The 13392-nt window shown below is 36.4% G+C and overlaps 1 protein-coding gene across 1 annotated transcript in view; it reads right to left on the bottom strand.

Annotated features, from left to right (window-relative positions):
- Positions 1–13392, bottom strand: part of LOC107475663 (uncharacterized) — a 91545-nt gene that overhangs the window by 2036 nt on the left and 76117 nt on the right. Inside the window, 3 exon segments of the mRNA XM_021136535.2 lie at positions 13–279; positions 632–780; positions 1183–1284. Coding sequence (XP_020992194.1) covers positions 13–279; positions 632–780; positions 1183–1284 — 518 coding nt within the window.

Genomic DNA, 13392 nt, shown 5'->3' with positions numbered 1-13392 from the left:
CAGATTGATTACTCGTTGTGGACTCAGCACCGTGATGAGGGGCGGAGATTCGGTCACATGACGACGAACATCTCCGAGTGTGTGAACTCTATCCTGAAGGGGGTCAGAAATCTCCCTGTAGCATCCCTGGTGAAGGCAACATATTGTAGGCTTGCGGAACTGTTTGTTCGCAAGGGGAGAGAGGCTGAGGCCCAGATGGGAACAGGACAACAATTCAGTCAGCATTTGGTGAAGTGTATTGAGGCCAACATGAAGACGGCCAGGTGCTTCACGGTGACGCTGTATGACCGGGATAACTCCGAGTTCACTGTAGCAGAGACCACTCCGACTGGTTCTTTCTCCTTGGGTACTTACAGAGTATCACTTGCCTCTCGGACATGTGACTGCGGCTACTTCCAGGCTCTTCATTTCCCGTGTCAGCACGCACTTGCATGCTGTGCATACTCACGGGTCACCTGGACCTCTTACGTTCACAGCGTCTATCAGATTAGCTCGGTGTTCAATGTGTATCGGATGGGATTCACACCTCCGATCCCGGAGGGCTTCTGGCCACCTTACGACGGACCCACGGTGATTCCAGACCCTGACAAGAGGCGTGCCAGAGAGGGTCGTCCTAGATCCACTAGGATACGGACGAATATGGACCAGGCGGATCCGAATCGGCCAAAGAGGTGCGGCCTATGTCGCCAACCCGGACACACACGACGTAGTTGCCCACAGGTTGCAGGCTCGTCTCAGACAGGACACCATTAGGATGCATGTTGTTAGTGTTAGCATTATCTACATTAGTGCGCATCTTACTAGTCTTAGAGTTATTTAGATTATTTCCCATGTTGTTAGTCTCAGTATTATTTACATTAGTGCACATGACTTTTAGTTTAATTGTTGCGAGTAGTAATGAATATGGCTTCTTTAATTATGTATTTTTTTCTTTAAAGTTCAATCAAGTATCATAGTGGTTTGTACTTTTTTTTGTTATGTTATAGTCTGTTTACCTATGTTTTTTTTTATTTGTGTTCTGGGACATTCATTTTGTATGATCAATGAATCTTGAAACAGTTTAGTGTTTATTTTTTCTTATTAAATTGTGTCCGGATTGGCGACATAGGCTGCATCTCTTTGGCCGATTCGGATCTGCCTTCTCCATAGATACAGCTAGCTCAGTCTCACACTAATTCGAACCGGCCAGGTTCGAACTATGATTGGTGTAATTCGAACCAACCCGGTTCGAATTACATGGGAACCTTCTCTCTCTATAATTCGAACCAACCTGGTTCGAATTACCTTCATTCCTAATTCGAACCAGGCTGGTTCGATTTATTAACAACAGAAAACCCTAATTCGAACTCACCTGGTTCGATTTACTAACAAATAGAATTCGAACCAACCTGGTTCGAATTATATAAAAATGCGATCTGGCTTATTGCTGAAACGATTTTTGCTTTGGCGTATTTACGTAATTTTCTGAGCCAGTTGGCTTATTATGGTTTTTTACCCTAACATAAACTATTACATATTACTGTAGTTATTTTTTTTTTCCTTGTCCATAGTATTCCTAGCTCAATAGAAACAAACGTATAATAATTTTATTTTGTGCGAAACAAAAATTCATATAAAAAATATTTATATAATTTTTTTATTAACAATTTTTTTATTGAAATATGTTACTTTACTATATTTAAAATATATTATTTGAAATTATTATATTATTTGAAATAATTATATTATTTTAGTTAATATATATTATTTAAAAGAATATCTAAAATTTATTATTTTGTATTAAAAATATTATTAAAAATATATTATTAGTTTTTCTTAAAATAATATTTTCTTTTTTTTTGTTCAAATACTATGACAAAAAGTTTACGGGACTGTTCAATAAATATTATATAAGTTAATAAAAGAAAGAAGTACTCAATTTTTTTTTACTAAAAATAGGAAGACTTAAATTCACGATGTTTTAGGTGAGTATGAAAAGAGTATGCCATTTGAATTATAGTTCGTTGGTAAAGAAAGAAATATTCTTAATTATATATTAAATAGAATAATTATTTATTGGGCTCTTTCTTATACAAATAAAAATCTCTCTTAGTTTTATATCTGTAATATTCTATGCCAATTAGTTTGAAGTTTAATTATTTTTTGAATAAATTAATAAAAAAATAATACAAATAATTGTTTAAATATAATTGTATTTTAATTTTTCATTTTATTACGTCCACGTTGAGGATAATTTGAAATAAAAGATAATGGACTTGTTGTAACTGCCATGTATTTTGTGCTTTGACTGTGTCGTCATACGAGAATTATGCGTCTTAATGGAGACCGGGGTCTTCTACAGAATCGGTTTTGTGTTTGGAGTTAGCCAACCAGCAGCGGAGACAGATAGGCTTCTTCCTCTTCTATGGCAGCAGCGATTTTTCGGACTTTGAAGGTTATTCATGGCAAAAGTAGAAGGGAGTGTGTTCAAAAGCGTCAAAATATGTGGCTAACCAGAACGATAGTGGAAGCACTGCCAGCAAATAAAACAGTGAAGATGCTTGAAGACATCGCATCGATAATAACAGAGTAATGGAAGATTTCGATCAAGTTTTACGGAGTACTTTTGTGGTGTAAAGGTCGTCCTGTGTTAAAAGAGGGAATTAGTTTAAAGAGTACTACACTCTCTATTTTATCTGGACTCACTAGCTTTCGCCATTTTATCAGAATTTCGAACTTCTATGACTCAACTCTTTAGTGTTTTTTTATTTCTTACGCTTCCAATTTTAGAATTCATCCGGTGGTCGGATATAAGAGTTTTGTATAACCTATGACAAAGTATACTCATTATTAAATATAAATTAAATACACCTATGAATTGTTTAAAAAAAAATTGCTTACTCAGTTAATAAATTTTTTACAGGTATCGTTTTACAAAATGAATTTAAATAAATTATATCCCTAAGTAATAAATCAATCTTAGTAAATAACGTTTGTCTTAATAAAAATAAAATTAATATGGGGGGCAAAATGAAACAAATTATGGAGCCAAGTATATAACAATACAAAAAAAATTTTGGTTATTATGGTAGCTTTTTGAGGCATTTATGGGATTTAAATTGTCATTATTTTTAAACGCTATTCTAATTATTATAATAATTTTTAAAAAATTGCCACAATTTTTTCAAATTAAAACGGCCATTATATTTAGATAAAATAGCATTTATTTAGTTAGTTAAAAGGACGGTTAATACTGTCGTATTTTTTATAGGAATAAAATGACATTTTTTATTGTTTAAAGAGACAGTTATCAATCATCATTTTTTTATAAGAGTGATATTTTTATCATTTATAAATGATGATTTAAAATCGTCATTTTTCTTAATTAAAAGGACGTCTTTTATTGTTTTTTTTTCCTGAGTTAAAATGATGACGTTTTTAGTTGTTTAAAAATAGCAGTGACTAACTACCTTTTTTTAAGTTAGAGTAATATTTTTTATCGTTTAAAAGGGTATTTTAATTTTTATCCGTCATTTTAACAAAGTTAAAATGATAATTTTTTGCTCATTTAAAATGACAATTAAAATTATTATTTTGACCGCATTAAATCACAACTCATAAACAAAACATCAAAGATAATATATAACTTTTTAGTATTAGAAATCAAAAATCATAATCCCTATACAAAATATCAAATATAACGTGATTGTTTAATTATAAATATCTTAATATATAGTTAAGTTCTTAATACATAAAATTTTTAACATATATAAAAAGATCACTATTTTTTTTTGCTTGCTTCAGCAAATCTACTTCTTAATTCTTTTGGTGACTGAATTTTACTTTTTTAATCTAATTCTTACAACAACAAAAAAATATAATTTAAAAATATAATAAAAAGTTAAAAAATAATAAAAATATATATACATATCCAGAATCAAGTGGAAAATAAATATTTTTATCATTTTCTATTCCAATTTTACTACTAACGAATTTTGATTATCCCTGGGCCTGCATGCACTCTGCTACTCATTAGAGGTGGAAATGCATGCGCCCATGCATGATGCTTATGAAGAGTGCATGTAGTCAAATATTTAAATGGGAACAACTCTTCGTTACAATAAAAATGAAAATATTGTGGATCGCTCTACGGTACAGATGTAAATCTGTACAAATTTATAGATATTTTAAATTATAGATTGTTTGACAGACACGTGGTCTATAAAGGAGATAATGTGTCAGATTTTAGTTAGTTCAAGCGGTTTTAAAGAGCCTAACAACTAACAAGCTGTGTTGATTCTATAACAGTATGTACATTACTTGAGTTCTATTCTCCGTAACTTTCTTGTTTTTGGTCATATTAGTGAGAGTTTTTGGACATGGGTTTTCAAAGAGGAATTTGGACTTCATTATACTTATAATGTTTATTTTACCAAATTTTGTAAACTGTCAAAAGCCCAAAACCTTGTTATGAAATATGGGTTAGGTGTTGACAAATGTTAATGGAGTGTGAAACTTTGTAATGGACTAATGGTTATACAAGAGTGAGCCAAGGGAGAAAATATTGGAGAAGGAATTTTCTGGTTGTTATTGGTGAATTTTTTTTGTGGGGAAAATAAAGAAGAGTTTATGTGTTTTTATTATTTCCACCGAAATACAATGAAAAGGAAAAAATGAGGAAAAAAATTTACAACACTAGTTAATAGAAGGGCCAAAAATATTTTATTATATAAAAATTAAATTTTTACACTTAATAATAAAATTGATGTGGCATGCTTCTAAAAATATTTTTTAATTTATTTTTTTTTATTTCATTAAATAATATAATTTATTATGATGAATTAATTATATCAACTAATTAATTTGATTAGATATTTGAATATTACACAATTTATTATAATTTATATCAATCAATTAATTATAACAAATAATTTAAATACAATCAATTATAATAAATAAATTACCTCGCTATGTAAATCTAATCACCCTGTTTCGATTTATGCATGCATGTATGCTGTTCTAATAAATCTAATCACTCTGTTTTGATTTACTAGGACAACATGCATGCATAAATCGAAACAGAGTGATTAAATTTACTAGGACAGCATGCATGCATGCATAAATCGAACCAGGGTAATTAGATTTACATAGAGATCAAAATCTAGTTTGACTCATTCGATTTATATTGAGAGGTGATTGGGGAGATTCATCTAACGTTTTTTTATTTGGGTAAATTGTGTAATATTGAGTTGGGTTTAGTTTAATTGTGTGTTTTATCCTAAATTATACAGCTAATTAATTTTTTTTATGAGAAAGGGGGTCAAAGACCCAAACAAAAAGAAACAAAAACAGCAAAACAAAACTAGGAGCCCCTAGGACGCATACAGTCAAAGCAATCAAAATCTAATGCCAAAGATATATCAGGAGGGGGCACATCATAAATATGGAGGCCAAGGGGAAGAGTCTGTCCTTTTTTTGCAAGGATGTCTGCGACATAATTCGCTTCTCGCAAAGTGTGGGTCCATTCAGAGATAGTCAGACGTTGAGATTGAATGTTGATATCTGCGAGGAGTGATGCACATGAGTGTCTTGTAGCGCAACCGCTTTTTACGAGCTCCAAAACTGATGTAGAATCTGTTTCAACAATGATTTGGTGGAAGTTCTTTGCCACTGCAATTTGGAGGCCACGCACAACCCCCCAAATTTCAGCTTGCATTATAGAGCAACTACCCAAATTACAAGAGAAACCAGCAATAAATCTCCCCAAGTGATCTCTAAAAACTCCCCCACATGCTGCATTATTCTGATTTTCATAAAAGGAGCCATCAACATTGAGTTTAATAACATCTTCTGCAGGAGGGAACCAGCGTATGAGGTTGTTGTGGGCTGGAACGGTGTGCTTCATTTTCTACCGGCTCTCCATAACTCTTAGGTATTCCTCATGTCTCGCTTTAATATTGAAAACAGCCAAGGTAGAGGGAATTAACTTATTCTCAAACACCAAACTGTTTCGGCAGAACCACAGGTGGGAAGTCGCATAACCAAACAAATTTGACCAGTTTGTTTCTTTCGATATATTGCTTAAAAGCCAGTTCGAAAGATCAGAGCCGAAGAATGAAGGCAGTTGACCTGAAGGAAGGAGATTGCACCAGATGCTCTTGGCGAAGAAGCAGTCACGAAGGACATGTAAAGTGGATTCTTCATTGCTGCTACACCTGGGGCAGCGATCATCACTTGTCATGTGTCGTCTCTTCCTTGCTGCATTAGTAAGGATAGCGTCATGGGCCACTAACCATAGGAACATGCGGATGCGTTCTGGACCTTTCCACTTCCAAACAAGGCTGAAGATGTTGTTGGGTTGACCGGTGGTATCATGAATATCTTGATAAGCCGATTTAAGTTTGAAGGAACCATCTGAGGTGAGTGCCCAAGCGATTTGGTCTTTCTCCTTCCAAGGGGATGGTGGGGCCAATGCATTGATCTTTTTGACAATATCGTCCGGGAGCCATTCCTTAATCCTCTTGATGTCCCAATCCCCTGAAATAGACAGAAAATCTGTGAGGGAGCTATTATAGTCAATAGTATCAATACTTACCTGGTGAACATGCTTATCAGGCTCCCTAAATTAGGCACCCAATTATGTTTCCAGAAATTGATTTTCGAGCCATCTCCAATCCGCCAAATGGTGTGTTTTTTGACATTGTCCCAGTTTTCGCAAACTCCTTTCCACAGATTTGAGTTGCTCTGTTTTCGCTCTACTCTCGGGATAATGTCTTCACCTCCTCCATATTTGGATCGCAGAACTCTAGCCCAAAGAGCATCCTTCTTCTCAATGAGGCCCCAACCCACTTTCATCATGAAGGCTCGATTGAGGGTACGAGCATGACGAATGCCCAATCCACCATTATTTTTATGCTCGCCAACTTTTCTCCAACTCAAGCGATGAATCTTTTTTGATTGAGTGGTTTCTCCCCAGAGAAAATTCCTGCATTTACGGTCAATAGCATTACAAGTAGTAGAGGGAAGTAAGGCGGTTTGCATAGTGTATGATGGAATAGAAGAAAGGACAGATTTCACCAGGGTGTTTCTTCCTGCCAAGGAGAGGGATGAAGCCTTCCAAGAGTTGAGTCTCGTGTTGAGTTTGCTAATGATATCATCGAAAGTACTACCAGACACCTTATTGTGATGGAGAGGAACTCCAAGATATTTTCCCAAGTTGTCTGTTCTGGCAAAGCCTAAGGCATCACTGATCTCTTTTCTGATGGGTCCCCCAACATTGCTAGAAAAGAAGATACGAGTTTTTTCCTGGCTAACTGTTTGCCCAGAGCTCTCACAGAAGGCATTCAGACATCTTCTTATAACACTAGCCTGGTCCATATTAGCCTCAGCAAAAAGAATCAAGTCGTCTGCAAAGCATAGGTGAGATAGTGCCGGACCCCCGCCTCTTGATGCGAATCGGCTTCCAAAAACCGTGATTGACCGCACAGTTAATAAGCTGAGATAGGCGTTCAATGCACAAGACAAAAATATAAGGAGATATTGGGTCCCCTTGTCGAATACCCCTTGTTGGTTTAAACTCCTCCAATTCTTCACCATTCCAAAGAACTCGCATTCTTGCGGAGGAGATACAGGAGAGAATAAGTTCAATAGTATTGGAAGGAAGCCCAATGTCCTTTAAAGTATCCTCCACAAAAGACCATTTGAGCTTATCATACGCCTTTTCGAGGTCGATCTTGATCGCCATCCATCCCTGCCTCCCTTTTTTATTTCTCATGGAGTGGATTACTTCCTGTGCAATGATAATGTTATCTGAACTTTGTCTTCCTGGCACAAAGCTGCATTGGGTCGGACTAACTAGCTTCTCCATGATTCTCCTCATATGACTAGCCAGAATTTTAGTAACAATCTTGTACGAAACATTACATAGGCTTATTGGCCTCATTTGTTTGAGGTTAGACACAGAATCTACCTTTGGTATAAGGGTGATGAGGGTCTCATTCAGCTCACTGACGTGCTTGGGATTGTGGAAGACAGTTTGGATCAACCTACAGAGGTCAGGTCCGACTTTATCCCAATACTGTTAGTAAAAAACAGCTTGTATGCCATCCCTGCCCGGCGCTTTTAGGCTCCCAATACCAAATAAAGTATCCTTAATCTCCTGGTGCATCACTTCACCACCCAAGATATTAAGCTCAGTAGTGTTAAGAGTCGGAAATTCATTTTTTAGCACATAGGGAGGGTTATCGCTGGTATCTTGGTAAAGATTTGAGAAAAAAGAGAAAGCAAGCTGCTCCAAATCGTTTTTCTTAGTGACCCAAGTACCATCATCATTTTGTAAGGCAAGAACTTTGTTTCTTCTTCTTCGAATCATCGTATACCCATGGAAGAACTTGGTATTACGATCGCCAAATTCGATCCAATTACTCCGAGATTTTTGGAACCACAATAATTCCTCTTGAGCAAGCACTTCTTCATATTCTTTGCATAGCCGAAATTGCAAATCCTCTAAGTAGTGGTTGACTCCATTAGAGAGGGAATTTGCAATGCCTTGAAGTCGAAAGAGAATTCTTTTTTTCCTTTTGAAAATATTTCCAAAAACTAAATTGTTCCAATCCTTGAGAGCTCTCTGAAAATTGTGAACACTGTTTGACCAAGAACTTTCAAACTTCCAACAGTTTCTAACCATGCCATCAAATTCTGGGTGGTGCAGCCAAGCAGCAAGGAAGCGAAACGGTCTTTTCCTTCCATTACCCATACTATTATGAGATAATTGAAGGCAGAGGGGGGCATGATCTGATTTGAGCATAGGCAAATGTTTAATGCAAGCATCAGGAAATTGGATTTGCCAATCTAAATTCCCCAAAGCACGATCCAGCCTGATCACTAAATTACCCCTTTTCCAAGTAAACGGCCAGCCCACAAACCCCAAATCAATCAAACCACAATCAGAAACACAATTCTGAAAGTCAGAGCAAGCGCCAGAGTCATTTCTAAATGCACCTCCGCGTCTTTCATGGTCATGTAAAGTAGCATTGAAATCACCAATTAAGCACCATGGAGCATTAATGTTCTCAGCCAGATTCCTCAAATTGTTCCACAAAAGCTTTATGTTTATTTTTTGGGGGCTACCATAAATGGCTGTGAGTAACCAAGTGGTAGAATTATTACAAGAGACCAAAAGATGAATAAATTGTCTATTATGGCCAAGGATATCAACCTTCCAAATACTTGAATCCCAAAGAGCCCATATACCGCCGGAGTGGCCATTTGCTTCCTCCACAAAGCAACCATCAAAGCCTAATTTATTTCTAACTTCTTTCCCCCGATCCCCACTTAAATGAGTTTCAAATAAGAGAAGAAAATTAGCATCAAATTCACGCCTTAAATCTCTAATAAGATAAGGAAAGGATTTAGCACTAGCACCTCTACAATTCCAGCTAATAATATTCATAAGGAAGACATAACAAAATAAGGTTATGAAAAACCTGGAAATCATCTCTGGGAATTCGCCTTTTGCTTCAGGCCAATCCGGTCCCGGGATAAGCTCCCCTCTTTATTTTTGACTGTTGGTAAAATAATCACCTGCCCATCAGGTGGTTTGCTCGGCTGGCTAATCGTGGTTTGCTCCATCATGACGCCACTAGGTGTGGAACTTTCGGTCATTCTGCGCTTGGGAAGATCAGTTCTTACAAGGTTCCGATCAATGGACTTACCGGACTCCTTCATTGCTAGATATGCCTCCGTTTGCTCTTGCTGAAGGCAACGGATGCTCTCAAGCATTACTAATTCCATAGCTTCTACTTCTGGGTCCCTGCACTTTGATCTCTGGGGAGAGGGGGCTTCGATGGCTTCATCGTGAATGGCTACTTGTTTTCCCTGGTTCTGGACTTTAGGAAAAATAGATTTCTCATTCCTTGTAACTCCTATTTTGGCATTTGGGCCATTCTTGTGACTAGCTTGGTTTTTTTAATTATTAACCTTAAGGGATCTTTTTCTCAAGGCTTGTTCTTTTTCTAACCCACCTTGGGCCTTAACAAATAAAGGCCCATTCTCCTTAAGTCCATTTTCCTTTTTTTCATTTGGGTTTTCATGAGATAAATTCCCTTTCTCATAAAGGGCATTGAAGCGTGACCCCGCTTCCAAATAAATGGCTTCTTGATTAGTTTCCCTTTCTATATTAGAATTGGAATCATAATCATAATGAGCTCCTTTCTTTTTAAGAAAGGAAATATCTTTTTTCCTTCTAATTGGCCTTTTAACTAGCATCCATGGGCCAAAATCCGGAGAGTCTTTAACACTGGGCTCCTGTGCATTAATTCCTGGATTATTGTTTCCATTTTGGTCTTCCTCACCATCAACAGTAGCTCCTCCCCCGGTCGTCTCACCGCCACCTGGGTTTGCCGGTTGTGACGGCATTTGTCCTCCAAGATTTTTGTAGCAAGAGTCAAGTCGATGCCCATATTTTCCACAAGCGAAGCAGATTTGATGTAACCCTTCATACTCAATATTTAGTTCACTACCCAACACAGAGATTCGAGGCACCAATTTTTTAGCCAGATCAATTTCCACACATATTCTAGCGAATTTTCCTCTTGAATGTATAGAAGTCGTACGATCGATTTTGAGCATATGACCAATGGCTGATCCCACCCTCCACAGGAAGCGTTGATTATAAAGCTCAATGGGCAAGTTAGGTATGCGAATCCAAACAGCAATCCTTCGAACAATATCTTCTGATGTGAGGAAGAAAGGTCTCCATCTTTGGACGATGAGATAGTGACCCGCAATCATCCATGGTCCTTCCATAAGCGCATGAGAGTAGTCCTCATCATCTGAAAAGTGAACAAGAAAATAGTCACGGTCCATATCAATAACATTGATAGTACCATTTCTTACCCAGTCCCTCTTCAGACGTTGTTCCATGAAGGCTAAACCAACCCTTTTGCCCAACAATTTCACAATAAGAGCATTTTTCCAGGGCTTGCACCAATCCTCAAATTCTTCCTTTGATACCGGAATAACCGGGCATGGGTCAAATTCCTTGACATTTTCCTGTTGATCATTATTTTCTTGATACCATCGATCCTCTGGGTTAGAATCGTCTTCCGTCATATCATCATCTAGATCAATGTCTGGGATACCTTCAAGTCTCGGCCCGGATATAGTCAACAACGAATCCTTATACGTAACCTTTTTCACTATACATTCAGTAGCTGACACCCCGTCCGAGATGTCCATCGACTATCCCGGTTGGTTTAGATCCACTTCATCGCGAGTTTTGACTTTTTTCGTACTTCGTTCAACCAAATCTTCCTCCTAAGAAGAAACCCTAGCAGAGCAATCCATTACAGCTAATTAATTTAATTAATACATATATCACACTAAACCTTAAATTAATTATAACTAATGAGAAAACTGATGTAGTTTTATCTTAAGGGTATTTTATGTTGAGGCAAGAATGGAGAATGAAATTTCTCAGAGACCACTGCGAAGACCTAAGTAGGATCTTCGCTTTGTTCTCCATAATCCTCGAATTTCTCAAAATTTTAGGTTACTATGAATATTTTAGTAATTTTATCTCTCATATATATTTTAGTAATTTTATGGTTTGTTATTTTATTTTTTTAAACATGATATTAAATTTTATTGAATTTATAATTTTGAACAAGATATATTCATAAGTTAATGCAATGTTTTATGATTTTGAACAAGATATATTCATAAGTTAATTTTAAATTTTAATTTAAAGTAACTAAATATATTTATAATTTTTAGGGTTAAGTACTAAAATTGTCCCTAAGGTCTGGGGTGAAAATCAAAATCGTCCTCGACCTTTTTTTGTTATTAAAATCATCATCAACGCGAGTCTTGCACCCGGCGAGATCGGCTGCTTTGTTTTCTTCAGCTCGCCGTACAAGATTCTCAGCGCTTTGTTCTTCGTTTTACCGAATCCGTTATTGTTATTAGTGTCGTTGTTTTCATTCTTCGGCTTCTGCGGCTGCGAGATCCATCTGTTGTCATCAAACGTGGTTGTTGGCTTCTCGAAAATGTTGGTGCGAATCGGCTTCGGCCATTGGCGGTGGCCGTAGAAGGACTCCGATTCCGATGAAGAGAAGCCGGCGGAGCTAGATTCCGAGGAAGTTGAGTTCGAGTACATGGAAAGCGCGTTGGAAGAAGATCTAGAGTTGCAGCTTCTGTTGCTTCTTCGATCAAATTCCATTAGCGAGTTTCTCCCCTTTAACAACAGTTTCTCATCTTTCTTGATCTCCATCCAACTCTCCACCTTGCTGGCCCTGCTGGGAAAATTCTGTTTCTGCTTCTTCATGGTAGTTGTAACCGTTTCTTCGACCTCGATGGAGCGGTAGATTGCGTCAAGGAGAGTGGAAGAGAAAGACGGATTACTATTCCTTTCTCTATGTCCTCGTAATGGTTTGTCCCAATTTTCCATTCTTGTTATATAGAGATGGAGAAGGGTACGCTGTGCGAGTGTGAAAGAGGAGAAACAATTGAGAGAGATAAAAAGGAAGCAGATTTTTTATGGTTATCAATTACTCTTGGGCTTTGTTGTCTGCTTCAAATAGTAGTAGTAGTGTGAGAGAGAGAGAAATGAAAAGAAGAAGAAAAGAAAGAAAGGAGAGAGACATGAGTGGTTGATGGTTTAGAGAGGGACAGTAATGAAAGCCCAAACTTGAGAGAGAGAGAGAGAGAGGAAAAGAAAGAAAGGAGAGAGACATGAGTGCTTGATGGTTTAGAGAGGGACAGTAATGAAAGCCCAAACTTCACGCCTCAAAGAGTAGAGAAACACAAAGGATGATTGAGAGAGAGGTTTGGAGACTGGATGGAGGTGGAAGGAGATCGAGGGGTGAGGGGTGAGGGAGTGGGCTGAAGGGGTTGCGGGAGGGGGGAGTTTGTTTTAAATTTTTAATATTATTTTTAATTATTTTTATTAATAATGAAGGGTAATATGGTAAAAAAATAAAATTGAAGTGGAAAAGGACGATATTATAACGTTTCGTAACGTTGATGATGATTTTAATAACAAAAAAAAGTCGGGGACGATTTTGATTTTCACCCCAGACTTTAGGGACGATTTCAGTAGTTAATCCTAATTTTTATTATAAGAAATTAAATATAAAAATATTTTTCAAAAAAAAAAACAATTTTCTCAAAATAATGAGTTATATGGAATAATCTATTATATTGTGAATATAAAAATCAAATCAAAATTAAATATTTTTTGTAACTCAAAATTTTAATAGCTAAATTTTTAATAATTTTGGAGAATTAAAATAAGTCAAATTATAAATAGAGATGACACAAAAAATTTGTAAAAATAAATATTGTAAATCATAAAGGATTACTATTTTAATAATTATATATATAATTTATAGTAATACTAAATATTTTTATAAT

The sequence above is a fragment of the Arachis duranensis genome, chromosome 2 (assembly GCF_000817695.3).
Source record: "Arachis duranensis cultivar V14167 chromosome 2, aradu.V14167.gnm2.J7QH, whole genome shotgun sequence".
Taxonomy (NCBI): domain Eukaryota; kingdom Viridiplantae; phylum Streptophyta; class Magnoliopsida; order Fabales; family Fabaceae; genus Arachis; species Arachis duranensis.
Note: the sequence above shows the minus strand (reverse complement) of the source record. Positions and strands in the feature narration are given on the sequence as shown.